The sequence below is a fragment of the Gopherus evgoodei genome, chromosome 17 (genome assembly GCF_007399415.2).
Source record: "Gopherus evgoodei ecotype Sinaloan lineage chromosome 17, rGopEvg1_v1.p, whole genome shotgun sequence".
In the NCBI taxonomy this organism is placed as follows: domain Eukaryota; kingdom Metazoa; phylum Chordata; order Testudines; family Testudinidae; genus Gopherus; species Gopherus evgoodei.
The window spans coordinates 9,330,462-9,356,300 of NC_044338.1; the positions used below are offsets into that span (position 1 = coordinate 9,330,462).

At 37.3% G+C, this 25,839-nt stretch overlaps 1 protein-coding gene across 5 annotated transcripts in view; it reads right to left on the bottom strand.

Moving 5' to 3' along the window:
* The window catches only part of NF1 (neurofibromin 1), a 169,411-nt gene that overhangs the window by 119,137 nt on the left and 24,435 nt on the right, over positions 1-25,839 (bottom strand). For all 5 annotated transcript variants that reach the window (XM_030536886.1, XM_030536884.1, XM_030536885.1 and 2 more), the window contains 13 exons: positions 25,472-25,578; positions 25,094-25,161; positions 24,721-24,796; positions 23,148-23,305; positions 20,483-20,656; positions 19,714-19,836; positions 19,341-19,415; positions 16,679-16,810; positions 12,590-12,724; positions 11,233-11,346; positions 8,053-8,132; positions 5,860-5,983; positions 1,202-1,354 (listed from right to left, as the gene is read on the bottom strand). In XM_030536886.1, coding sequence (XP_030392746.1) covers positions 1,202-1,354; positions 5,860-5,983; positions 8,053-8,132; positions 11,233-11,346; positions 12,590-12,724; positions 16,679-16,810; positions 19,341-19,415; positions 19,714-19,836; positions 20,483-20,656; positions 23,148-23,305; positions 24,721-24,796; positions 25,094-25,161; positions 25,472-25,578 — 1,519 coding nt within the window. The remainder of the gene's footprint in view (positions 1-1,201; positions 1,355-5,859; positions 5,984-8,052; positions 8,133-11,232; positions 11,347-12,589; positions 12,725-16,678; positions 16,811-19,340; positions 19,416-19,713; positions 19,837-20,482; positions 20,657-23,147; positions 23,306-24,720; positions 24,797-25,093; positions 25,162-25,471; positions 25,579-25,839) is intronic.

Here is a 25,839-nt window from a genome sequence, read left to right on the forward strand (position 1 = left end):
CTCAAGGGACCTGTGTTCTATTCCTGGCTCTGCCACTGGCCTACCTGGTGACCTCTGGCATGTCCTTTCACCCTCTATGCCTCAGTTTCCCTGCTGTAAAATGGGAATGATACATACTTCCTACATAAAACACATTGAGATCTCCTGAAAAAAAAGTGTTATATAAGAGCTAGGTATTATAAATGGACAAGATATCTTAAGTGTGGGAGGAGGGATGTATTATCAAATGCAGATGTATTAACAACTCGTTTCTCCATTAATGTAACATTAATTTTCACCAAAATAACGCAACTCCCCCCCCCCAAATGATCATTTACTTAAACAGAAAATTTCATTAGTTTGATATCTGATGTGTGACTAGAACGTTTATATTTTCTTCATTCAGCAGTAGACTTTAGAAAGGTGGGGTCTAGTAGTCTCAGCACAGGACTCAGAGCAAAGTATTTAATCCCATCTCTAACCCTTTGTGTTCTTGGAGAAGTCACTATTTCTACTCTAGTTACCCTATAAATAAAAATGGGGATACTATTTATCTACCTCTCAGTAGTGTGAAAAACCAATTTATGTTTATAAACTGCTTCAAAGATTAAACTGTTTTAAGAGTTATGTACATTGCTACAGATTACCGAAAAAAGGTAATTTAAAAAAGGCAAGTTACAAATCTTGGCTCATGACAGATTCAGTTACAGACTTCTGCTCAATTTTTTTCCATAACTAATTCATGGTGTAGGTGAAGAGCTGAAAAAATTTGCGTATAAAAGGAGCCCCTTTATTCAAACAAGGATGAACATCTTCCTTGCCTTGTGCTTTTTTATTTAGCATGTGCTCAGATAGCACGGAGATTTAGAAATCTGAGGTCTGAGATTTAATAAATGCAGACAAATGTGTGAACAGATTATTGCTTAGGCTCTATGAAGATGATACCAAAATTTTAGTTTCAAACTATTAAAAATATTGCATTTACTCTAGCCAGAATAGCACAGCAGCGGCCACTATACAGAACAGTTGTGCCTGGATCAAACATCAACACCTACTTCATGAGAAGTTTATGTTTTAATTCCTCTATACCCTTCCCCTCACCCGCATAATGTTTAAAATACTTGAAAATAATCTCAATATAGGAGTACAAATGTAACTGATTTTGAGGGTGGCAATAGAGTTTATTTATTTTAAAGTATTAAGAATACAAAATGTTAATTACCATGGAAGAGTTGCCTTTCCCTTTCCTGAGGGTAGCTCCCGGAGCACAGCGCATCTCTTCATGGTCAAGAGAAAGCTGACTAGCTCCACCGCCAGAGACATCACATCCTACCCCATAAAGGAAGAGAAAATGACAGGAACTCCTATCTGATTGCTGTAAAGGGAGGTAAGAAAAATAGTCAATCACCCTACTTTTATAAGGGAAAAAGGATGGGTTACAGCAGCTACACTCACGAAAGGAAAACAGCACCTCTTCCATTTATATACCATCTTTCACCCTGAAGGCTCCCAAAGAGCTTACAAAAATTATTCATACTAATTGTGTCACTCACCTCTGAAATGCAGCTACCTCTGGGGTGGAATGTAGCACCTGCAATAACGCACACTGCCACACTACACAGCCGACAGGAAGTGAATACCACACCCAAGTCAAATGCAGAGGGAACTCAAGCTGAAATTTGGCCTGGAGAACAAGTCAATGCTCATACGTTTTCTAATACTGCTTCTTATTTTGTCTGCTCAAGGTGGCAGAGAGTTTAATAAACTGCTTGTTAAACCAATACAGATGAAAGTATTAAGAGAACTACACTGCTACCTCGATAGAACACCACCTGACATAACACAAATTTGGATATAATGCGGTAAAGCAGTGCTCGGGGGGGAGGGGGGCTGCGTTCTCTGGTGGATCAAAGCAAGTTCAATATAACACGGTTTCACCTATAATGTGGCAAGATTTTTTGGCTCTCAAGGACAGCATTATGTCGAGGTACAGGTGTACATATTAGAAACAGAGGAACAAACACTGATTTGTAAATGCAGATGAGAAACTAACAATGGAACTTTGTAAGATCAAATGTGTCACATTAAGAATAGCCTGGAAATGCTTTTTAGCACTATATAAAATACATCTTGACAGAAATCCAGCAAAGGCACCTTCCCCAGCTCAGGAAGACACTACCTATTTTCTCCACATACTACTTCCTTCCCTCTGGGCATCTTCATTATTTAGAATGCCTATAGATCTTGCATAGAATGACAAAGCAGACAGGTTTGACCTGCAAGAACTATCCTTACGCCACGCTTAAAGACTGATGCTTTAGGTAGCAAAGATTTCACACAATAGCCCAGGAAAGAAGATACTTCCCTAAACCTCATGTGAGGAAAAACATTGGGGCAAAAATGGAAGCCTGCAGAAGGCTGTAAGAGCACAAGAATAGTTCATGCCCATCTGAAATGGGCATGTTTGTTCCAGAACACATCTCTTGAAGCTCCTTGAAGGCATTTCCTAAAAGAGGAGAAAATTAGAGTTCAATTCTCAAAAACAGGGACTATGGAATGTGAAAATCATCAGTGGCATCAGCACATTTTACTCCAGGAAGTCCTTCTATTTAGACTGGAGGGAAGCAGAGAAAAAATTCTCTCAATCCCAGAAGAATGTTAACCCACATTTGTTGAATAATGAAGTGGAAGCTGTTTACTGAAGTTGCGAGTCAAGAAAGTGAAGGAATTAACGCTCCAATAAATGTTAATTCTGTTGTATATTTTATTTGTATATTTCAGGTTTAACTGGATAAAACAGGAACAGAAAATACTGTTTGCGAAACGGAGCAGAGTTAAAGTTGTTCTAAAAAACAACCATTACTAGTTAAAATCAGTTAGGAAAAAGTAAGTGAAGTCCATTATCTCCATTTTGAATACTGGTGACTGTAGAATTTTCAGAAGATTTCTCAGTCCATCACTAACTTCACACACTCAGCAGATGGTCTCCCAGTAATCTGCACACACTATCTATCCTTCCCCTTGCTGGTCATCCTCTACTGCAGTGACCCGCCACCATTCCTTGCATGATAACTTTTGTAGTTATTTCCAGCTCTGCGCCCGATGTGACCAAAGTATACACCTTCACACCTGTTGATTTCTAAGAGCGGAGTCCATTTCTCTCCAACAATATTTCTAACATAAGCATTCATCTTCTTTTCTGACCAGAAGACAAGTAAGGGTCTTCACCAGCACCACATCTTGAAGGCTTCAATTTTCGTTTTCCAGGTTTCACATCAGTATGCCGCTATAGCAAAATATTGAGCTTTTCACCAGTCAGCCTTCATACATTTCAAGATGCCACAGTTTAAAGCTTTTGGAAGGAAAGCCATGGCCAAGTGTGATGCCTCTGTTCTGCCATGATAGCTCTTGTTAGAGAAAACAGAGGGTGATTTCCTGTTGCCTTCCCTCCAGTTTATGCCTACCATGGGTTTGATGGCATTTCTTGCGTCACAGGTCCCACTATCTCTCTGAAACCACTGACACGTTTTGAGGCTTCAGCTAGTCGCAGATAGTACCGCCATTTTGGTAGCAGGCAACAATACAGCCTAACCTGGTTGATTTTAGCCACTACCATCTAAATGTTTCTACCAAGAAATGAAACAATAAATATTAAGATGATTCTTAACTTGAAGAATAGCTGATTCTGACTTAAAAGCCATGGAAAATCTCTGATAGTATACTGCACACAGTTCTAGTAAAGATCTGAATTCATTTGTACTCTGAATATCTGAACTCTAGGGATAAGGACTTGAGGACCAATTGTCTTGAGAACTGACTTGATGTTTTGTTATGAGGTGAGGGTTTGTTTTTTTTAAACTTACATATTAGAAAAAGAAAAAAAACAAAACACCTTACTACCTTGAATCAGCTACCTCCAAGATGTCAGAGCATTGTTTGGGTTAGTGTAATTTTTGTGGGAAAAGTCCGCTGACTTTTTCCTTTCTTCATCTTATGCCCGAACTTATTTCTATGGGGAAATGGGCACAATGGAGAAGCATTATGGACCAAATTCACTGGTGCACCTCGTTAAGGGGACAACAGAAATGATTTTGGGAAAATGTTTTAAAAAAATAAGCCCACAAGAACTCTTGACATTTTCTTTATGTTTGTGTATTGATTTCTATCTTTGAGACTGTAAGCTCTGCGGGACAAATACTGTCTCTTCAGGTGTGTTTGGAAAGCTTTTAGCACATTGTGGGCATACAATAATATCAAGCTCCTGATAAAAGTGGTTCTACAACTTTCAGGGATGAGCATAGTATTTAAACTACACATATCTGTGCCAAAGACAAATGTGCATCAGGCTACGTGGACTTGTGAACAGCAGAACTGAAAACACAAGTCACTGTATTTGCAAAGACTGGGCACTGAAATAGATTAACCCTTAAAATTCGCTGTAAAGGTTACAGTCTTGGCGACTTGCAGAAAAGTCCTTGTTCTATCAAGGTATTCAAGTCCCCCTCACATCCAACTGATGGAGATCCAACTCCCCAAGTGAGGCATGGAGGAAAAGTAACAATAGAAGTTGAAAGTTCAAAACAGCTTTTAGAAAGAACCTCAGGCAAAGAAAGGGATGAAGTAATAATTTGTTCTCGTGAAAAATGGTGAATGCAGGATGAATCGAGAGTCTAGAATACAGTGACATATTAGGTATAGGTGATCACAACAAAAAAAGTTGCCTAAAGATCAATATCACAAGAAGAGCTGGCCAAAATCAAGTCCCTCTGCATCTACAAGCACAACTGAAAGAGACTCTTGAGTTTCTCAATGTGTAAAACAAGATGGATACGCACAAACAGTTGCAAGCTGGGCCTCCAAAAAAGTAAAGAAACTGGACTTCCCACTTGAGATACTAAAAATGCAGTGAGCAAATAGTGTTTTTAGAATCCCAAGTACAAGATACACTAAAATGGAAGTTACGGGGGGAGTTTAATTTTTTTGCCCACATTTTATAAATCTTGAATAGGAGATACCTAAGGAACAGACCTATTTGGCAGTCAGCATAAAGTAAGAACGAGAAAAAAGTTCACGTAGTAACAGAGCTTATGATAGGGATTCAAGTGGCAAACAAGTCATACAGTCTGAAAATCCTCTCACTCTAAATTGGACATCTTCTCTTATTTAAGAAACACTGTATATGTGAAGAAGTCCAAAAATAAAGACAGAATGTCCTTCAACCACTGGTATTTTCGGTTATCTGAAATTGAAGTTTGAGAACTCTACTCCCCCTTCTCTACCCTGATTAGGAATTTTTTACTGCTGAATATGTAACAGGTTTGGTCTTCCATATAGCTACTGATTTTCTCAGAGGTGATCTTGCAATAGTTAGAGAGTCTGGGCTTGTACTTTGAAACAGACTATCAGAAAGAGAAGGACGACAGAATTCTGCAAGTCATTCTACCATGTCAGAAGAAATGGTATCTTATTGTGTCTGAAGACGTACACGTTCTCCTCCTCCTCTTTCTTGCACTGAAGGAAATTTCTTACAATTTTCCTATATAAAGCAACAGTGATCAACAAGTCTTTAGTTCCACAAAGAATAATTTTCCAAACCTTTTGGAAGACATGCATTTCCTATGCAGAAAGAGAAAAAAAGAAAAACTTCTAAGCAGTTTTAGCTACGTATTTAAGAAGACCTAACCAAATATAGACCATTCGAAACCATGATATATATCACAATTCTGCTCTGTAAAGAAAGATAAAGTGCATTAACATAACTATAGGTGGAGCTAGTAAAATTTCTTTCAATCACAAAGAAATTACCCAATATACATAGGTAATAAGTAAAAAAGAAAAACCTAATTGATTTAATAAACTAATAGATTAACATTTACTTACTTTATTTTTTAGAAGAAATTTGTTCCTACAGATCAGAATCTCACGCAACCACTTGAGGATTTCTGTGCTGCTGAGCATCTGATGACCAGTCAGTTTCTTGCAGATATAGAAAAGCATTTGTGAACTGCAGCAAAATGAAATTCAGTATTAGCTATATTATCTAATAACCCAAATAAAATTTCTTGACAGAGAAACAGAATCACAGAACTGGTCCAGTCCCCTGCACTCATGGCAGTAATAATATCTAGACCATCCCTGACAGGTGCTCTTAAAAATCCCAAATGATGGAGATTCTACAACCTGCCTAGGCAATTTATTCCAGTGCTTAACCACAGTTAGGAAGTTTTTCATAATGTCGAACCTAAACTGCTCTTGCTGCTATTTAAGCCCATTGCTTCCTGTCCTTTCCTCAGAGGTTAAGAATAACAATTTTTCTTCCTCCTCCTTGTAACAAACTTTTATGTACTTGAAAAATGTAATGTCCCCTCTCAGTCTGCTCTTCTCCAGACTAAACAAACCCAATGTTTTTCAATCTTCCCTCAGAGGTCAGGTTTTCTAGACCTTTAATCATTTTTGTTGCTCTTCTATGGACTTTCTCCGATTTGTCCACATCTTTCCTGAAATGTGGCACCCAGAACTGGACACAATACTCCAGTTGGGGCCTAATCAGTGTGGAGTAGAGCGGAAGAATTACTTTTCGTGCCTTGCTTACGATACTCCTGCTGACATAACCCAGAATGATGGTTGGTACTTTTGTAACAGTGTTACACTGTTGACTCATATTTAGTTTGTGATCCACTATGACCCCCCATCCCTTTCTGCAGTACTCCTTCCTAGGCAGTCATTCCCCATTTTGTATGTGTGCATATATCCATATGTCATTACATGGCATCAGGAAATTAGTAGGAATATCCTATATGACATAATTGTCCATTTACAATATAAAGAGTGTATTTTAAACAACAAAGCTGTGCCCTTCCACCTCCCAACAGGCCATTTTTTATTCCCTAGAGGAAGTTAAGTGATTTTGGTACTTCTCAGATGTCCAGTCTTCAGAGCTGTTGATTCAGAAGACCTCCATTTATCACAGAACTGATCCAGCACAGACAGTGGCAGTACAAGTTTTACCTACACTGCCCTGATGCATCTCAACTCTGTTAGGAAAGAACACATCTAGGAGTGTTCGTTCAAATCCATTCAGTACTCTGTTAAAACTGCCAAAGAGTCCCAATTAGTGTCAGTTTATATGGGTTTTTTGCCCCCAGCCTGAAGAGATAATGAACTCATTATAGCTATATAATATAGTTTCAATTACTGCTAGCCTAAGCAGGACTCAGACCAAAAATTTAAAGGTGAAAGGCTATCCCATTACCAATTCCTGAAGCCATATAATGCATCAATAAAGACTAATTTCTTGATGCGGAGAGTAATGTTTTCTAGAAACAGATATTAACTTCCTCTCTCTTACAAAAAAAGTTGTGTACTAATACACATCCTATGACAAAACATGAAATATTTTAGTTTATTTTCATGATTCACAACCTCAGGTTCATGCAGGGCACATTTAGTGTCCATTTTTGCCTTCTTGGGAGTGCTGTAATACCTTTTCCCTAATATTCTCATCTAATAACTTGCAATCACTATATTAAAAGTTATTAAATAAAATGCAAGATTATCTTTAGTCAATAAAAATTCTTTATTAAAAAACTCTTTAGGACAAATCAGGTGACCCACCCATCAGTGAAATGAACTTCCACATAAGGTGAGCTTTAGTTTCAGAAATAATATTAAGTAATTCCACAAGGGTGGGTTTGTTGGATATCCTGCCTTACCCATAAATGCATAAATACAATTTTTTAAAAAGCAAATAGTAAGCATTTTAATCAGATAAAATAAAAATTATAAACATATTTTTAATTAACAGCCACAGTTACAACTGAATACTGGATAAAAAACCTTTGACAAAGCTAGCAAGATATTTGTGACATGCAATTTCTGTAAAAGTTAACTAGTGCAATGGAAAAAGGTTTCTGTGCAACTAAACAAAATAGCATCTATATGAATAATTTTGGTTTTAAAGATGTATTGAAACTACATGGCTTTTTTCAGACAAGTATAAACCACAGCTACTTCAAAAGAAAAGACATCTCAGACAGGGCTATTTATCTGATTTACAAAAGCTAATTTACCTACCTAATTTCCCAAAATGTTTCTATGGGTGCATCTGGATTCCATAAATCAATGCTGTCTAACTGATGAAGAACTAGCAAGGCCTGAATTCAAAACAGAGTAGCTTTTCACTTCAGAGAAAATAATTTGCAAAGTACTTCAGCATATGCAGCAAAGTAGAATATATATAAATCCAAGTATTAATTATATTTATGTTTAAAATAGTAAATCTAATGGAAAACAAAAATATGCAAGTTTTTTTTATGGAAAAGCAAAAGTTCATTATTAAGCAAGCTGCCATAATCATCTTTTAGCTTTTTTAGAATATTTACAACCCAAACCTGATAAATAATCTTGAGTTACTTGAATGTAAATCTCCAAATTGAACCAAGGACATGTCAAGAATTTTAAAAGGGGAATTTTGGATGTTAGTGTTTACTTCAATGACTCATCTGCAAAAACGTAATGAAACGGCATCCCTGCTAGTACAAAACTAGAATAGCAACAACAGAACATCTGTAGCTCAAGAATTCTCTGTTTTAAGAGAAGAGAGGCAACTTCTTTATGTTTTCAACTGTCAAAAAGTTAATTAAAACAACAATTGGTTCTGACTAGAACTGGGAGAGTATTAGCAAGCATATTTCAAAAATATTTTCATTTTTAAAACTCTGTGTTTGTCCCTCTTTCGGGTTTGTTTTCCTCAATTATTCTCTTGGACAAGTTTATTGGTTTCAGGAAACAGCAAGGTTTAAACAACTATTGGAAAATGTTAGCAGAAAAGTAATTATGAATTTTAAATATGCATATTCACACCAGATACTTGAAAGAACAGAAATGTACTAGTGTTACCTATGTGCCCAATCAAAAGTGACAGCTCATATAGCAAATACTCACAAATGAGCTGAACACTAATAATTTCTTCTGGAAAATATTTGGCAAATAAATGTGAGAAAAATCACAAAGTCAAAGACCATTAGCAAACAGAAAAAGTAAAATTGCTGGTTACAAGTTATTCGCCCAAATAGAGTTATGGTAAGCTCTCAAGAGCAAGGGAAATTTGAATTCAAAGCTGCCACTTCATCCGTAATTATATTTGGGTATGGTGGCAGACGAGATGCTTCATGTAAGATCACCTACTATTTGAAGACCCCTGCTAAAACAACCAAAGAAATTTAATACTTTGTTTTTAAAAAAAATAAAATAAAATAAATCAATCAACGATAGAATAAGCAGCTCTACCTCAAATTCCTAACTTTACCAATCTAAAAAAGTCCATGAAAGCAAAGATTCTAAGAGCTGTGGTGGCAAAATAATACCATTGAAAGTGACATTTCCATCAGCTAGGGCAGATCCCTAGCAACTTTTAATGATTTTCAGAATAGTTCATAACAGGAACCACTTTGAAATAACTAAGCTAGAAGAAAAAAAGATGGTAGGTGGGTTAAAGATGGAGGACATAAAACAGACCAGATTCTCAGCTAGTGTAAATTGCTGGTACTCCATTCAAAATAGAGCTACCTTGGCTTACTCCAGATGAAAGTCTGGCCCAGTATGCTTAAACTAATTAACATAATTAATGGCAAATCAAATCCTTCATCTAATACAACACTGTACATTAGTAAGATGGGTTTGGTGGAGATTTTTGTCATATTTAAGTGTCCAAAACACTTTCAGGCCAGTCAGGGTATGCTTATTTAAAAAGATATCATGGTATTCTGGGCCATAACATATCAGAATACTGATACTATAACATTTGGCGTGATTATCGTTGATGGAAATACTGCAATGCAAGCCGCAGAATTTAGCTACAAAGATTCAGCGAAGCAGTAAAAGCAACACACTGAAGAATGTTTTAGATATCCTTTCCTTCAATATTTGGAAGTTTTCCCCCCTAGAAGCGTAGAAGATAGACATCTTGGACACAATGCACCTGATGGCACGTGAGGGCCTCAAATTACAGTAATCCAGGACAATTTAATAACTTGTAATTTAACTGGGATATAGAATCTTTCCTTCTCACCCACCAAAAGAAATTGACATCTCTATTTTAAATATATTTTAAATGGATTGTACATTTCTACCACCATGAAAACATATGAACATACCACACTGAATGGCAACTAACTCAGCAGCCTTACATTAGCAATATGGCATGGAAGGCTTGGAAATCAGAAGCAATCTTGTGTTTTGCCTGTTGGACTACTGAACAGGGCTGGCTCCAGCCCCAGCATGCCAAGTGCGTGCTTGAGGTGGCATGCCGCGAGGGGCGCTCTGCCGGTCGTCAGGAGGATGGTAGGCAGCTCTGGTGGACCTCCCGCACACGTAACTGCGCAGGGGCTGCTGGTCCAGCGGCTCTGGTGGAGCATCCGCAGGCACGCTTGCGGGAGGTCCACCGGAGCTGCGGGACCAGCGACCGGCAGAGAGCCCCCCGTGCCGCCATGTTTGGGGCACCAAATGGCTAGAGCCGCCTCTGCTACTGAAGCTCATTTATCGCAAGTGTGGTGCACTTCAATTACAGAGCAAGCAGGAAGAGGATTGTAACAGCCTTAGAAGTACTTGCCTGCATATATGCCCCCTCCACACTTGCTGATTCAGAAAGCAACAATTATTGGCCATGGTCCCAGATGTAAAATGAATGTTTATCTCAGCCAGTCAGAAAGAACTGGGCAGACAGACAGACTGTTAGTGGAAGGTTTTTAACAGTGCTCTCTACAATGTAGTGGAAGATCCATAAAACCCTTTCTGAAATAGATTTGGTTAAGGCCAGCTTCAGTGAGGAACAAATCTCTCAGTGACATGGGAGCACCACAGAAGACAATAATTCCCTATTACACCTTTGAAATCTCTCTTTAAATAGGCCTCTGCTGTATAGCAAACTTGCAATTCAATATACTTTTAGAAAAATGCATCCATACAGAGCAAACACTAAGGGCTCGTTTACACACCAAGTTCCTGAGGACATTGCTACAGTGCAGTCAAAGTCCCGGAGTGCTGTATCAATGTTCACACAGCAGTGCTCCAAGCTGGTGCACTGCAAATTCACACCTTTGCTTGCAGTGTGGTAACTTGCCATGTAGACAAGCTATAACACTCAACTTTGGAAACAAACTGATCAATACTTAAAAGCTTTTACACAAAAAGCCGGATATGCTTGGCACAATTAGCAAGCTAGTCGCCCTGTGTGTAGAAGAATACTTCCCTTACCTCCATGGCTTCTTGGGCTATTTCTGGCATGTTGGACTGTGGAACAAGTTGTACAAGTCCAGTAATTAATTCAGCAGTGCTGCTCTGTGTCTCAGGCCCTTGCTTCCTTGGATTCTAAACAGTAAAGGGAAAAAATGGTTTAAAAAGCAACAATGCTCTGAAATGGGCCCTGTTTTATCTGCTCTTAAAATGCGGACTCTTCAACACCCTGGCCAACAGCATTCACAGAACTAAATTAACCTTAGGCAGACTTCAGGTGACTACTTTCACAGATCCTCATACAAGTAAAGAGGGCTTGGGACTGTGGGATTTATTTATTTTATTGTATAATTTTTTTTTTTTTGAGATAGTCCTTGAATGTCATACTTTTTTGGGGCAATCTAGAAAAAAAATTTCAAACTGAAGAGTAAACAAAACAGACAAAAGAAAAGTTCACAACTCCCACGATAAGAATCAGATTATTATAATATGATGATTATTGTTTGGCAATATTGTACAGACAGTTTTATTTTCAAGATGTACATTTAACATAACTGCAAACAATTTCTCATGCTTGAATTAGAGTTGATCTTCATATTATGATTTGCAGAATCCCAGAAAAATTATTTGAAAGGAACCTTACAGAATATTCATTATGACATCAATTTACAAAATAAGCATATCTTAGTAAGTTGACTGTTCTCTCTTTTTCATGTCTCCGTTATAATTCTTTAGTGCCTTTCCCTCAGTCTTTCAACATCTCTTCTATCACGTTTTTACAAGCTGGGTTTTAATTAATTTCTCTCTAGTATTCTTTTTTTGTTTTTCTGCTCAAGATTTTTACCCTAATTCTTTTTCCTGATCATATTTTCTTCCCCAATCCATTTCTCCTCTATTCAGGTTTATGGGCTTTATACCCTTTGTCCCTTTAATCTGGCGCTCTCTAGAACCAAAGAACTTCATGCCCCGCAGTTTTGCTATCCTGTTTTCTCATTCTCGTCACAATGATCAGCAACTAGGATGACTGTCTGGGACTGTCCCAATGCACTGTCCAGGTTTACCACATCACTGATAAGCAAAAGAAATGCAGTGGGACGGGGTGCTTATATAATGGACATCAGGAAAGCTGCCATCACAAATTGTCTTTATTGGCTGAAAGGGGAACAGAAAAGTAGTATCATCCTACAGCTAAACATTCTGGGTTTGAATTTTTATTTTTTACCAATTTTATGGTTTTGGTTTTGGTATTTATACTTCAGTGACTTAATTTCCTAGGGTTATTTATATTATGACTTCATATTTAATAAAAAGCTAACATGCTTTTTCTATTTTTTTTTAAAACTAAGATTTCACTCATTCAAAAGTAACATTTACTTACATACAGCAAGAGCTTTGGATCAGCATGTAACAGTTTTACCATGGATAACAGCAAAAACTTATAACTTCTGGTTTCCAAGTCTGTAGGTTTTTCTTTAAATTTAAGGCTTGTCATTTTCTCTTTAAATGTAAGACTCTAAGGAAAAAATATTACAGCATTTGTCAATGAAGTACTACACATAGTGGGCTGATAATGTAACATTTTAAAAAGCTTATTACTTTTATAATCAATGCATGAAAGGGAACAGGTATCATATGGCTAACAATTGTATATGCAATTCAGTGAAGTATAAATATAATTTTTTGTACTTAAATCTTTTATTTATTAAAAATATAGTTTGTTTAAAAATAGGTTATTTTTATTAAAATTATACGTAAGCAAAAAAGAATTTAATCTGTCAATGAGTTGTCCACAAAAGGTTTTCTGAAAGTGGGAAAAAACCTACGAACAAAAGTATTCCAATACTAAGAAAATCAGATAGTAGCTACTAAGAAAAAATTGTAGCCTGTGTTTTTTATTTTCTCCCTCAAGCAACAATAAAAATCAAAACACTTATCCTGGCACAGGAATCCATGGATTTACTTTAACTTCAACATCTTGGGCTTTTTAAATAGGTTTAGATTTTTTAAACCGAATTAGTTTAAATCACAGTAATGTTAATGCAGCGAAGAGTGCTGTGGCACCTTATAGACTAACAGACGTTTTGGAGCATGAGCTTTCGTGCATGCATCCGACAAAGTGAGTATTCACCCACGAAAGCTCGTGCTCCAAAACATCTGTTAGTCTATAAGGTGCCACAGGACTCTTTGCAGCTTTTACAGATCCAGACTAACACAGCTACCCCTCTCTGATACTTGACAGTAATGTTAATGTGCTGTTTTTCTATATTAACGTAAATGAAAATACTTTAAGGCAAGAACTCACTCTTCTCACATTTTAAGAAGTAGCTATGTTATTTTATTTTTATGCAATGGATCTCTGCAAAATATGTGTCTTGCAGTTTTCATAAGGTGCTGAATCATTAGTAAAATACAGAGGCCTGGTCTATACTACAGAGTTAGATCAACATATGGCAACTTAGGTTGACCTAATTATGCCAGTGTACACACTATAGCCTTTTCCCACTGATACAAGTGCCCTACTACACTGACATAACTCTACCTCCAGGAGAGGCTTATGTCAGTGCAGTTAGAGCGATGCAGTCTTACATCAGCTGTTGTCCTGTGAATTTAACGGTTCTGCTGGAACTATTAAATTAACAAAAAAGCCTGGCTCCAGGCTCCCCAATCGGGCTGCTGCCAAGTCTCTGCTCCAAGCCAGGCTGCCACCCAGGGTCCCAGATCTCCGCTGCCCACTGGGGTTTTGGCTCTACACTCCCTGCTCAGAGCCCGGCTGCACTGAGGCTCTCAGTCAGGAGCCCGGCTGCTGCTTGCGCTGTCAGTTCCCTGCTAAGAGCATGGCAGCTGACCCCACTCCGGGCACAGATTTCCCCACCGGAAGCGAAAAGCCCAGGGAACAGCTGGGCTACCGGCTGGGAACTGCATGAAGCTGAGATCCCTGGCTCTCAGTCCCTCACAATGCCACTCTTCAATTGGTGAAAGCACTCTGGTGAGGACATGCACCACCAACAGAAGGTGAGTAGTGTGGACATCATAGGTTGACTTAAGATTGCAGTATAGACATGCCCACAGTCTAGTCAGAGAAAGTTAGCTTCATTTGAAGAGGAATGGTGAAATACTACTCATACAATATTCAACACTCTCCCTTGCATGGGAGAAGATTCTAGTGCCTCTATTCATTCAGGGGAACCATTATGCAATTCAGATATGAAAAAAATCTAAACTAGGTGAGAGTCTACCACCTTTATACGTAAGTGTGACCATCTGTCCCACGACATGGCCTATGCACCTTCACACAAATGGAGACACAGAATTACAGTTATCTTTTATTAATTATGCAAAGTAACACTACTGGACAGAGGAAGCTCTCAGGAGCTATTTGACATCTCTCAAGGAGTTTCTTCAGTAAAACTAAGAAAAATGTTAATACTTGTTCAGTGTCCTTGATCAAAGGGGGATTTACTCCTCTACATCTGACAAATATCTGGATGTTGCTAAATATAAGAGCTTAAAAATTAGTCTAATTTACAAAATTTATGCCCTCATCTTGCAAAACTTACAAATATGCGTAACTTAAAGTATGTGAATGGCTCTCGTTGCACATTGGCTGTAATTTTTCAATCTCATTATAAACAATATTTTGACTCAACTATAAACTGTTTGGGACAGAGACTTTTTTGTTCTGTGCTTGTATTGGGCCTAGCACAATGAAATGCCATAGGTGCTAGCACAATGCTATTTTTTGTCCAATATCATCTGTAATTAGCATCTAATTTTGCTTACTTTTTAAGTCTGTGAAAATAGCAAAATTGAAATGATGGTATTTCAAGTTTTACAATTTATTTTATTGAGTTTTATATGCATGAGGGACTCAATAGCACTGAACACAGTATTCTTTAAAAATGTAATGAATTTATTACTGGAAGATACTTTTGAAGCAGTAACACTGAAGTTGCAAGCTTTTTATTTTAACTTTTTGATCTACAGATTCATACCCCGGAACAAAAAGTAGTCTCGAAGGTTACAAGCCTATTTTTGAATTCTTTTCAAGTATAGTTTTGTGTATTTACAAATTTGAGACTTTATAATCCCAAATTATTTTGCTAAAAAAATTCAATTTCACTCTTAAAGATGCACAATAAAATCTCATACTTAAAGCATTTGACAAAAAGTGACAACTGTATTGCCAGAGAAAACTGCTACTGTGTATGATCAGTTTGTCACGATTAAGGGAACTCTGAAAAGAAAAGCATGGCAGAAAGGAAGCTGTTTGGTTTGTCTGATGTGTGAAATGATTTATTTACTTCATACAACCTATAAGTGAAGACATGCTACATATTCCATCTGAAATGAAGTGATGCAACTACAATGGTAACTATACACAGAAAAGTCAAAGAAATTGAAGACTTTTCTGCGGTAGTTACAATGGGTCATACTTACAGCAACAGAGGCCCACTGCCATGCAAAACAGTGACTGGTTGGCATCTGATCATGTGAGCGACAGCAGCCAATAAGAACAGAAAATAAGAAGCAGAAGACAAAGCACCACCAATCAATCTCAGAGTTGCCAAATACAATACCCGTGCTATATTCTCAACAGATGAATATACACAGATATAAAAACTGAGTTAAACAATTCTACAACATTCAACTAAATCTACCCAAATCCTTCTTTTAAACAAAAATACTGAATTATTAGGAATATTTCAGCTGCATGTATAGCTTTAGGCCTTCTGCTACAGTAAATATCTGGGACACTGAAAACTACATCTTTGCAATTCAGAAAAGAAATAAGTTAACTTTGCACAATATAGAAAGTCCTAAACTGAAAATTCAAAATGAGCAGAACTACTTCAAGAGACATTTGGATATACTACAGACTGATGTGTAATTTACTGAAGATTTTTATATAAAGATGATCAAAGCAGTTTTCATCTCATAATGCTTGCAAATCTTTACAAGTTCTGTGCTGTCACTCAGACCAAACAGCCAACATGCTTAAGACAAAGTAAAACAAGTGAAAAATATTTCAAATCAAAAACTCCTGCTCATCATCAGTGTAGAAATGCAGCAGTTACTGAAACGTATTCTGCTGTATGCAGCAGAGGGTAGAATTATTCTGATTATGAAAAAAAGGCCAAGCATTGCCTTCACTAAATAGGCCTGGATACAGCAAGACACCTTAAAAAAGGGACTGTATTACAGAAAAGTAGATTATTTCTATCTTGTCAGTCAGAGAGCAGCATAAAAAGCTAAGAAATGAGATCACTAATTAACTCAGTAGGAATACTTTGTGAATACACAGAATACTGCAAGGTTTACAGAGCATGTAAGGCTCTCTGTTGCTTCTGGGATTGCTACATTTTTACTCTATCTTCCAGACTAACATTGATGAATAAAACAGCAGGAATGGAATGGAGACAGAAAATGCAATGGACAGAAATTGTTAAATCATGGACCCAAGTCTTACCGGTGTCATACGAATTGCTGGATGCGCCCCACAACTTTGCACAGCTTTTTGAAGTGTTTCACTGAACATGCTGCGGAGTTCCACGGAGTGACAATACACAGCATCAATCTTGGGCCACCAGTCTACTTCAGACTAGGAAGAAAATACAGTGGTACTTAAAAAATAAGGTGGAAAGGTGGTTCCATTTTTTAAAAATATCTTTTTCAAGTTTAAATAACCACACCTTTCCACACAGCAAATAAAACAGATGATGGACTTGAGGAAAAAGAGGGAAGGTTATTAAACTATTCTGAAGAACATAATGTTTTGCACAAACTTGAATGTAAGTTGTGTCAACTCCCCCGTCTAATGCTATAATTCACAATACTTGCATAGGTTATATTTCACACCATACTCCAGTTGTTTATTATAGTTTCCACCTTTTATGATCTGCCACCATATCTGAAAACAGTAACTATTAAAAAAGTTGACTGTGAATGAGTTCAGTCTAGAGGAAATGATGCATGACTGACTAAAGTAAATACTCAGTTCACCAGAAACTAACATACTGCAAGTAAAAAAAAAAATCTTTTGAGATCATAAATGGTTAATACTGTCTGTAGAGCTTCATTAGAGCATACTACATGTACATGCTGAAAACAAAGCATTTATTTTGTGTTTGTACAAGAATTGCAGCAATAAAAATGTACACCATATTAACAAAGTAAAACTATTCTTAGTTACTTCATAGTATCTCCTCCATATAAGCCAATGTATTGATGCTCAGAGAACACATGAAAGGGAGTTAACAGACATCAACCAAAAACAGGATACAATTTTTACTGAAACCTATAGCTGCTGAGATGTCAAAGAAAAAGGTCTTTATTTCACTGGTTTGGAACTGTAAAACGCTTCCAACAGTGAGATCGCCCTAAACACTATGGAAACCACTGAAGAAATCTAAAGTAGTAGGTCATACAAATCACAATCTATTTAAACAAAACAAAAACACAAAACAGACTACTTGCTGTCATAACTGGTTTTTCAGTCAATATGTACTTCAAGATCAATGTCATTTAGACTGACACTGGAGAAGTTAGTAACAGATTACAAAGCCAAATTAAAGAAGTTGCTACTTAAAGACCAGTTTAAGACATGATTATTCGAAATGGGCTATGCATTACTATTTGAAGGGTGAATGGTTTTCATAACATAGACTTCATTAGCTCAGAATGAGGTTTTTTTTCTACTCCAAGTTTTCTGTTATCTTTTGCCAGAAGGGGTTAAATTAAGACCCTTTTCCCTACTGGTTTTGTGCTTCATCAAAAACGACTTCCATAATCGCAATATGAGCAAACACGCAGTCACTTTTATTGAAGACAAGCGGGCATGGAGAGTTGTGCTTTAGCGTGAAAGACCAAAAGACTCAAATTCAGCCTGAGAGCAGTGCAAAGTCCATGTATGAACAAACTGCATATTCTATTAGACAACAAAAATTAAGCAGCAATTGTTATTGAAAAGAACCATTTCAAGGACAAAAGTTAATTTTTTAAAATGAAAATCAAATTTCATGTTTCAGTGAAAGGCACTAGTTACATAAGCTTGGAGTTAAAAGCTCTTCCCACAGCTAGTGCAAAACTACAAGAGTAGCCCTAGGCAGAGCCCACCAGGTTTGGTGCTTTAGCAGAAACCTGTGGTGCTCCAAGTTACACAGTGCAATGTGGTTTAAATATTTTTAAATCGATCTGGATTATGGGCTTATTCTCTGTTCTAAGAATTTTTACTTTTTTAAAATAAATGCCTATCCTTTTACCCTACATCAAGTAGAGATTATAGGGGTAAGCCTGGCCCATCTGTTCATTCCATCTACCTGTTGTCTCTCATTCAACATTTAGATTATAAACTCTTTTGGGAAGGGACCACCTACTTTGCACATGGGTACAGCTCTTGCCATAATGGGGCCATTTCCATGACAAGAACCCCAAGGCACTGGCATAATACCACCAATACCACCTAGCATGTATGTAGCACTTTACAAAGGAGGTACACATCATTACCACTATTTTATGGATGAGAAAACTGAAGCACAGAGAAGTGAAGTGACTTGCCCCAGGTCACCCAGTAGCTGAGCTGAGAACGGAACCCAGATCTTCGAGTTCCAGTCCATTGCTCCATCCACTAGGCAATACTGCCCCCCCCCCCCCCCAACACAAATATGGAATCTAAGGTCCTCCTCTCCTAAATGACTGATGTCAATACACTGGAAAGAGCAAGAAGGAGTTGGAGCAGTGAAGGAACTGCTGCCATGCAAATATGGTGATTAGAATCTCAACCTATTTTGAAAACTGATAAGTGGCTAATGAGCAAGCTTGTTATGCAACAGGTAAATAGCACTTTGTATTAAAAACGATAAAATAAACAGGCTTTTTCATCTTCACATTTCAGCACATTAAATTTGTACTGAGATGCAGACTTGTAACTCAGTGAGCCCAACTGGTCAAACAAAGAGACCTGAATCCATTGTCCATAAGTGGGTAAATCCCGATGACTGTGCTAGAACTAGTACTATGAGCACAGTGCGCAAGATTTAGGCTTCTGCTTAAATGCTAGTCAAATGACTATTTCAATTCCTAAATAAAATCACTAACCACCTCTAGGCTAACTAAATACTTTTAAGACTTACATTTGTGATTATTCGCTGGAGTGAGTTTACGAGCACATAATGAAACGTTGATGGGGAATTCTGTGCCAAGCAGATCTAGAAGGAAAACATTAATATAAAAGCCATTTGGGAAAACTGTTATTCTTTAACATCTCTCAAGATCAGATTGAACAAAGCATCAAATCCCTTTTAGTAAATTAAAAAATCAATATAAGCAGTATCAGAACAGCAAAAATAGATTGATACAAAATACTCAACACAAAGAATTTCTGACAAGTATCAAGAAGTTTGAAATTATTTATGAATTTCTGTCTGCCATTAGCACACCCTTGAAATCTGACAAGTCATAAATAGTATCAGGAGACACTACTGGTCCACAAAATCATGGCCTCACCTTAAGGTATGGGTTGTTCTGAGGGTTTATGCGAAAGCAGGAAACTAAGCAGTCTATCATAAGGTCTACATCTGCATTCTGATTGCCTCTTGAGAAAGGTTTACTTGGATTAAACAGCAAGGTCTACACAAAAATTCAGATAAAAATGTTATTCCAGTCTGCTTGTAACATATGACTAATTTGTTAAAAATCAGAGAGCAGGCCGCTCTAAATGTTACAATTTTAGAAAATCTGCTAACATTTGTTATTTCTAAAACCACTTAAATAATATTTAACCTTTAAAAAAGACAATTTTTATAGATCTAATAGAGACAAAAAAGACGCTATCCCTTGCTTTTTAATTCACCAATAGTGTCTCAGAAGCTTGGTTGATTACATGTTGCAATACCCAGAGCTAAAGCGTATTCGGAAAAGCAAGAACTGGTTTGGGCATTACATAGGGGCTGTAAGTGGGTAAATGTTGCATGAAGAGAATGTAAAATTCCTTAATGCTATTTAAGCCAAAAGGCATTCAGCAGAAACAAAATGTAGGAAGTCAAGAGAGAATGTGGGATTCGAGAGAAGGAAAGTAAGGAGTGAATGACGAATACCAGAGCTGCAATACTGGTGTAAATATGATACTAGAACACGCACAGCTTGCTTACAAAAATGCTACCAAAGATACTACATGACACTGGGCTCGTTAGTAAAACACAAATTCAAATGAATTTTCTCATCAGATTTAGGAAATGACAAAATGATTTCCAGACTCCTCTCTCTTCCTCTTTACCTTGAGATCATCAACCATGGACTGCACTAGAAGGAAAATGACAGAATTATCTTCCCAGTTGATGTAGGTGGATGCTTTGCACAGTTTAACACAAGCAATAGCAGCGCTTTCAGTCAGCTGTCTGCTCCCACTATGGCTTGCAAGTGCTTTCCTGAGGTTGTCCAGAAACAGTTTCTGCAGAATTCAAATATAACAACCAGAAAAGGAAAGAAAGAAAGAAAGAAAGAGTTATAGCCGATGTTTTAGGAGCTGTGGACAGAGCTTTTACATCTTTAAATACAAAAAAAAAATGGAAATACTGGTGTATCAGTTTAGAAAAGTATATTTTATTCATTACACACTAACTTTGGACAATTCACATTTGTGTGAAGATACCATGATACAGCAGCTTGGCAATGGCCAACTTGGATGCTGCAAGCGTTGTTTATTTTTAATTGTAGCCAAGTCAAATTCTATCTGTGTTACAGAACTTCATTTGCAAACCAAGCTTTTCGGGTACAAAATATATTGGAAGGACAGAACACATTGTGCTGGTGGGGAGTGGCACTATACATGAAAGAAAGTGTAGAATCAAATGAAGTAAAATCTTAAATGAACCAACTGTACCATAGAACCTCTCTATTCAGTCCTATTCAACATATTCATAAATGATCTGGAAAAAGGGGTAAACAGTGAGGTGGCAAAATTTTCAGATGATATAAAACTACTTAAGATAGTTAAGTCCCAAGCAGACTGAGAAGAGCTAGAAAAGGCTCTCAAAACTGGGTGACAAGGCAACAAAATGGCAGATGAAATTCAAAGTCGATAAATGTAAAGTAATGCATATTGGGAAAACATAATCCCAACCATACATATATAATGATGTGGTCTAAATTAGCTGTTACCATTCAAGAAAGATCTTGGAGTCATTGCAGCTAGTTCTCTCAAAACTTCCACTCGATGTACAGCAGCAGTCAAAAAAACGAACAGAATGTTGGGAACCATTAAGAAAGGGATAGTATCAGAGGGGTAGCCGTGTTAGTCTGGATCTGTAAAAGCAGCAAAGAGTCCTGTGGCACCTTATAGACTAACAGACGTTTTGGAGCATAAGCTTTCATGGGTGAATACCCACTTCGTCGGATGCATCTAGGTGAAATTTCCAAGGGCAGGTATATATATGCAAGCAAGAAACAGGCATATATATACTTGCCCCTGGAAATTTCCACTAGATGCATCCGACGAAGTGGGTATTCAGACGTATTGGAGCATGAGCTTTCGCGGGTGAATACCCACTTCGTTGGATGCATGTAGTGGACATTTCCAGGGGCAGGCATATATATGCCTGTTTCTTGCTTGCATATATATACCTGCCCCTGGAAATGTCCACTAGATGCATCCGACGAAGTGGGTATTCACCCACGAAAGCTCATGCTCCAAAACGTCTGTTAGTCTATAAGGTGCCACAGGACTCTTTGCTGCTTTTAAGAAAGGGATAGATAATAAGACAGAAAATATATTGCCTCTATATAAATCCATTGTACGCCCAAATCTTGAATACTGCGTGCAGATGTGGTCGCCCCATCTCAAAAAATATATATTGGAATTGGAAAAGGTTCAGAAAAGAGCAACAAAAATGATTGGGGTATGAAACATCTGCCATGTGAGGAGAGATTAATAAGACTGACTTGTCAGCTTGGAAAAGCGACAACTATGGCGGGGATATGATTGAGATCTATAAAATCATGACTGGTGTGGAAAAAGTATATAAGGAAGTGTTATTTATTCCTCCTCATAACATAAAAACTAGAGGGGTTACCAAATGAAATTAAAAGGCAGCAGGTTTAAAACAAACAAAAGGAAGTATTTTTGCCACACAGCACACAGTCACCCTGTGGAACATCTTGCTAGAGGATGTTGTGAAAGCCAAGACTGTAACAGGGTTCCAAAAAGAACTAAATATATTCATGGAGGATAGGTCAATCAATGGCTATTAGCCAGGATGGGCAGGAATGATGGCCCTGGCCTCTGTTAGCCAGAAGCTGGGAATGAGCAACAGAGGATGGATCACTTAGTGATTACCTGTTCATTCCCTCTAGGGCACCTGGCACTGGCCACTGTCGGAAGACAGGATACTGGGCTAGATGGACCTTTGGTATGACCCAGTATGTCCATTCTTATTTCCACACATTGCAAAAAACAAAAACAAAAAAACCCACCACCACCACAAAGTTCAGTTCAGATTAGCAGTAATGTAAAACTTGATTGAGAAACCTGGGGAGGAATAGCAGGATTCAAAACCCTAGGATAGTTCTTTACTCTGAAGCCCAGCAGGGCCTGTAAGTGCTCAGGTGGCAATTTGTTCACCACCAACCCTTTTTTTTAGCTCCAGGAATTGAATTGTCAGGTGTAGCTATACAACCCTCATCAAGCAGGATATATGCCATCATACAAAACTCTGATGGTAGGGAAAGTAAAGGGCTAAGTGAGAGCTCCAAGAATCCTGAATAATAAAGAAAACAGGGATTTAATAGGGGAGTTTAAATGTTTTTGGGTTGTTTTTTTTTAAAATAGAGGCTGAGTAGGCTTATATCAGAGTATAGAGTTTTAAAACAATATGGGACATGCCAAGACAAACACCCTATTGAATTCAGACTTGTATTCACTATGACATTTTAGCTTTCTTTACCTTGTTTATTTTGGTTTCCTCCACCACATCCTTGGCTATATCTTGAATGATTTCTGGACACAGGACAAGAAGAATGATTTGCAGTGGCCAGACTGCTGCTTTACGTTTCGTGCTTTCGGCAAACCCATCCACCAAGTCAAACAACTTCTCTGCACAATCTACATTATAAGACAACCAAATGACTACGGAAGAAACACTGAGGAGAAAAGTGTATAAATATCCTGTTGTGTTTAGCTCATAATCCTAGTTTGCAAAAAGCATTACTCAAAAGAAAAAGCACTGGTTCAACAAACAAAAGAAATATGAGCAAGACAGCCACAATCGTAATTCATTCACTAGAAATGACTATTACTGAGCATTCCAGAAATACATATGATCTGTGGATGAACACTTATGTCAGAGCTAGGTATTATTGTCTGCAGAAAGAAATAGGAAATAAAAACGGGAATTTAAAACATCTAAAGGGGGAAAAAATTGATCAAAAATACTATTCTATGGAAATACTGTAATTGACCTGTACAAATGACAAAATTTGCTTTAACTATTTTCCATATTTTTTTAAAATCAATGATATTCATTCTTTTTCCAGCTAGCCAACTCACTAAATAGCAGCTGAAGGTTTAAACTGAAAAACCTTCCAGAATTCTGGTTTGCAGATGACACTAAAATACGCATGTACAAGTAACAGACATTTCAGCTTATTTTCAGAGTTCAGATACAGGTCCTGCTATGACACAAATGGAAACTGGAAGGATGTGTCTTTAGTACTGGCAAGCAAAAGAAGTTTGGCACCACTTTTGACAAGGAAGATAAAGGGGGAACAGAACATAAGAGGCAAAGTATGGCTCCATCTACAAAAATAAAATGTGTTTTACAACCACGCTTAGGCAGGCCATTGTGGCTGAACTGGGCTATAAACAGGGTTAAAACAATGATTCCAAAAATAACTTTAAAATGTGCTTAAGTCCTTCTCCAGTCAGAAAGACTAAAGCATATGTAGAGCCTTGTGTCAATACAAAATTTGTATTCGCATCCAGTCCGCGGATATACACAGATTTGCAGGACTCTAGATATAAAATTTGGATCTGCATTCATCCATGATCTGCAAACATGGGCCGCAGATATAAAGCAGATAGCTACGGATTTGCAGAACTCTAAGCATATGCTTACGTGCCCTTACTGAAGAGGAATGCTTTCCTGAATCAGAGGCTAAAATGAGCATTTGCAAATTTACTTTTATTTATATGTAAGATAGTTTATGTTTGTGCATTTTGTTTGTTATGTGTATCAAAATAGAGCTCTATAAAAGCAGTCCAATTTCCACCATTACCCCTTTTCTCCCCATTTCCATTTGTTGAGTGAAGGGAGATAAAGAATGTATCCCAAGATGCTCTGGCAAAGGATGGCAGAAAGATGCTTCTTTTATGCGAACTGCCTTGAGAAGCAAGGAGCGTACAAAATGTCAGTGAAGTTGGTGATCTCTGACAAAGCTTTGTGAAAAAGACAACCAATGGACTTAGCCTGATAAATCCATATTTTAAGAGATGCATCAAAATGATTTGTTATGTCTTACCTGCCATATCAGTCTGTGGTGTCTGGTACAGCTTTGTGAATTCATCAGGATAGTTTTCCACCCAGTTCCAAAATGCCTACAGATAATTCAACAGATCTTTACACATATGCAGCAATTAGTTTAGAAAATAAACTCAGTTTAGGAAATAAAATTCCAGTGGAAGACGTGTTTATTTTGTCCTTCAGAGTCTCAGCATGCAGTGCTTTTACAGCAGAAATCTCATACATGTGTTTTTACAGTGAAAAGTGACCTGTCCAAATGAGAGTAGTGTTTTCCAGTTCCTAAATTCAAACAAGGGCATGAGACTGCAAATCAGTGACTGAGGAACAGCAAGAAAATTCCACTTAGAATATATCAATGGTAACATACTTGCCTTTTCAAGACTGTTTATAACTGCCAGTTGAGCTACTTTCTTCAGGGCTTTAAACTTAAATACAGTCTCTGTAAAAATAAAAAATTTCAACATTTGAAAGAGAAATTCATTCTAACAAAATAGGTATATAATAATTTAACCCAAAAAGACCGCTCAGAGGTTCTAAGCACCAGTTATTTTAAAATCAGATGCTAATTATAATTTGAATGAAGTAAAAATATACTGTTTCTAAATTAATATACAGGAATATATTATACCAGTATAACTGTGTCTATGCTAGAGGGTAATATCACTAACTATGGATTTCTAAACAGATAGCTATAGCAGCACAAAACCAGTCTGATGATCAGCCCAAAGACACACAGTTTCACAACCTACCTTGCAATATTCGTTTCAGTTTTATGCAGTCCACACTAATATACTGTAGAAGTTCAATATCATGAACATCAGCATTATCTTCCGAACACACAGTCAGTTCCTGTAATCTAAAGAGATGCAAAGTAAAGTAATAACTCGAAACAGTAAATTAAATTAGCTTCTCGAAACAGAGACTGTCAGCCATTGATGACATATTCAGACTTCTGAAAAACACCTCCGATTATACAGGTGAAATGAAAATAAGTAGTAAACATTTGAACATTAAAGGATCATCAACATTCCCTCCAGAGACTTACTGTTAGAACTTTGACAGAGCCAGGAAATAAAAACATTAAGAGTTAATTTTACAGAATATTTTCATTTTATCT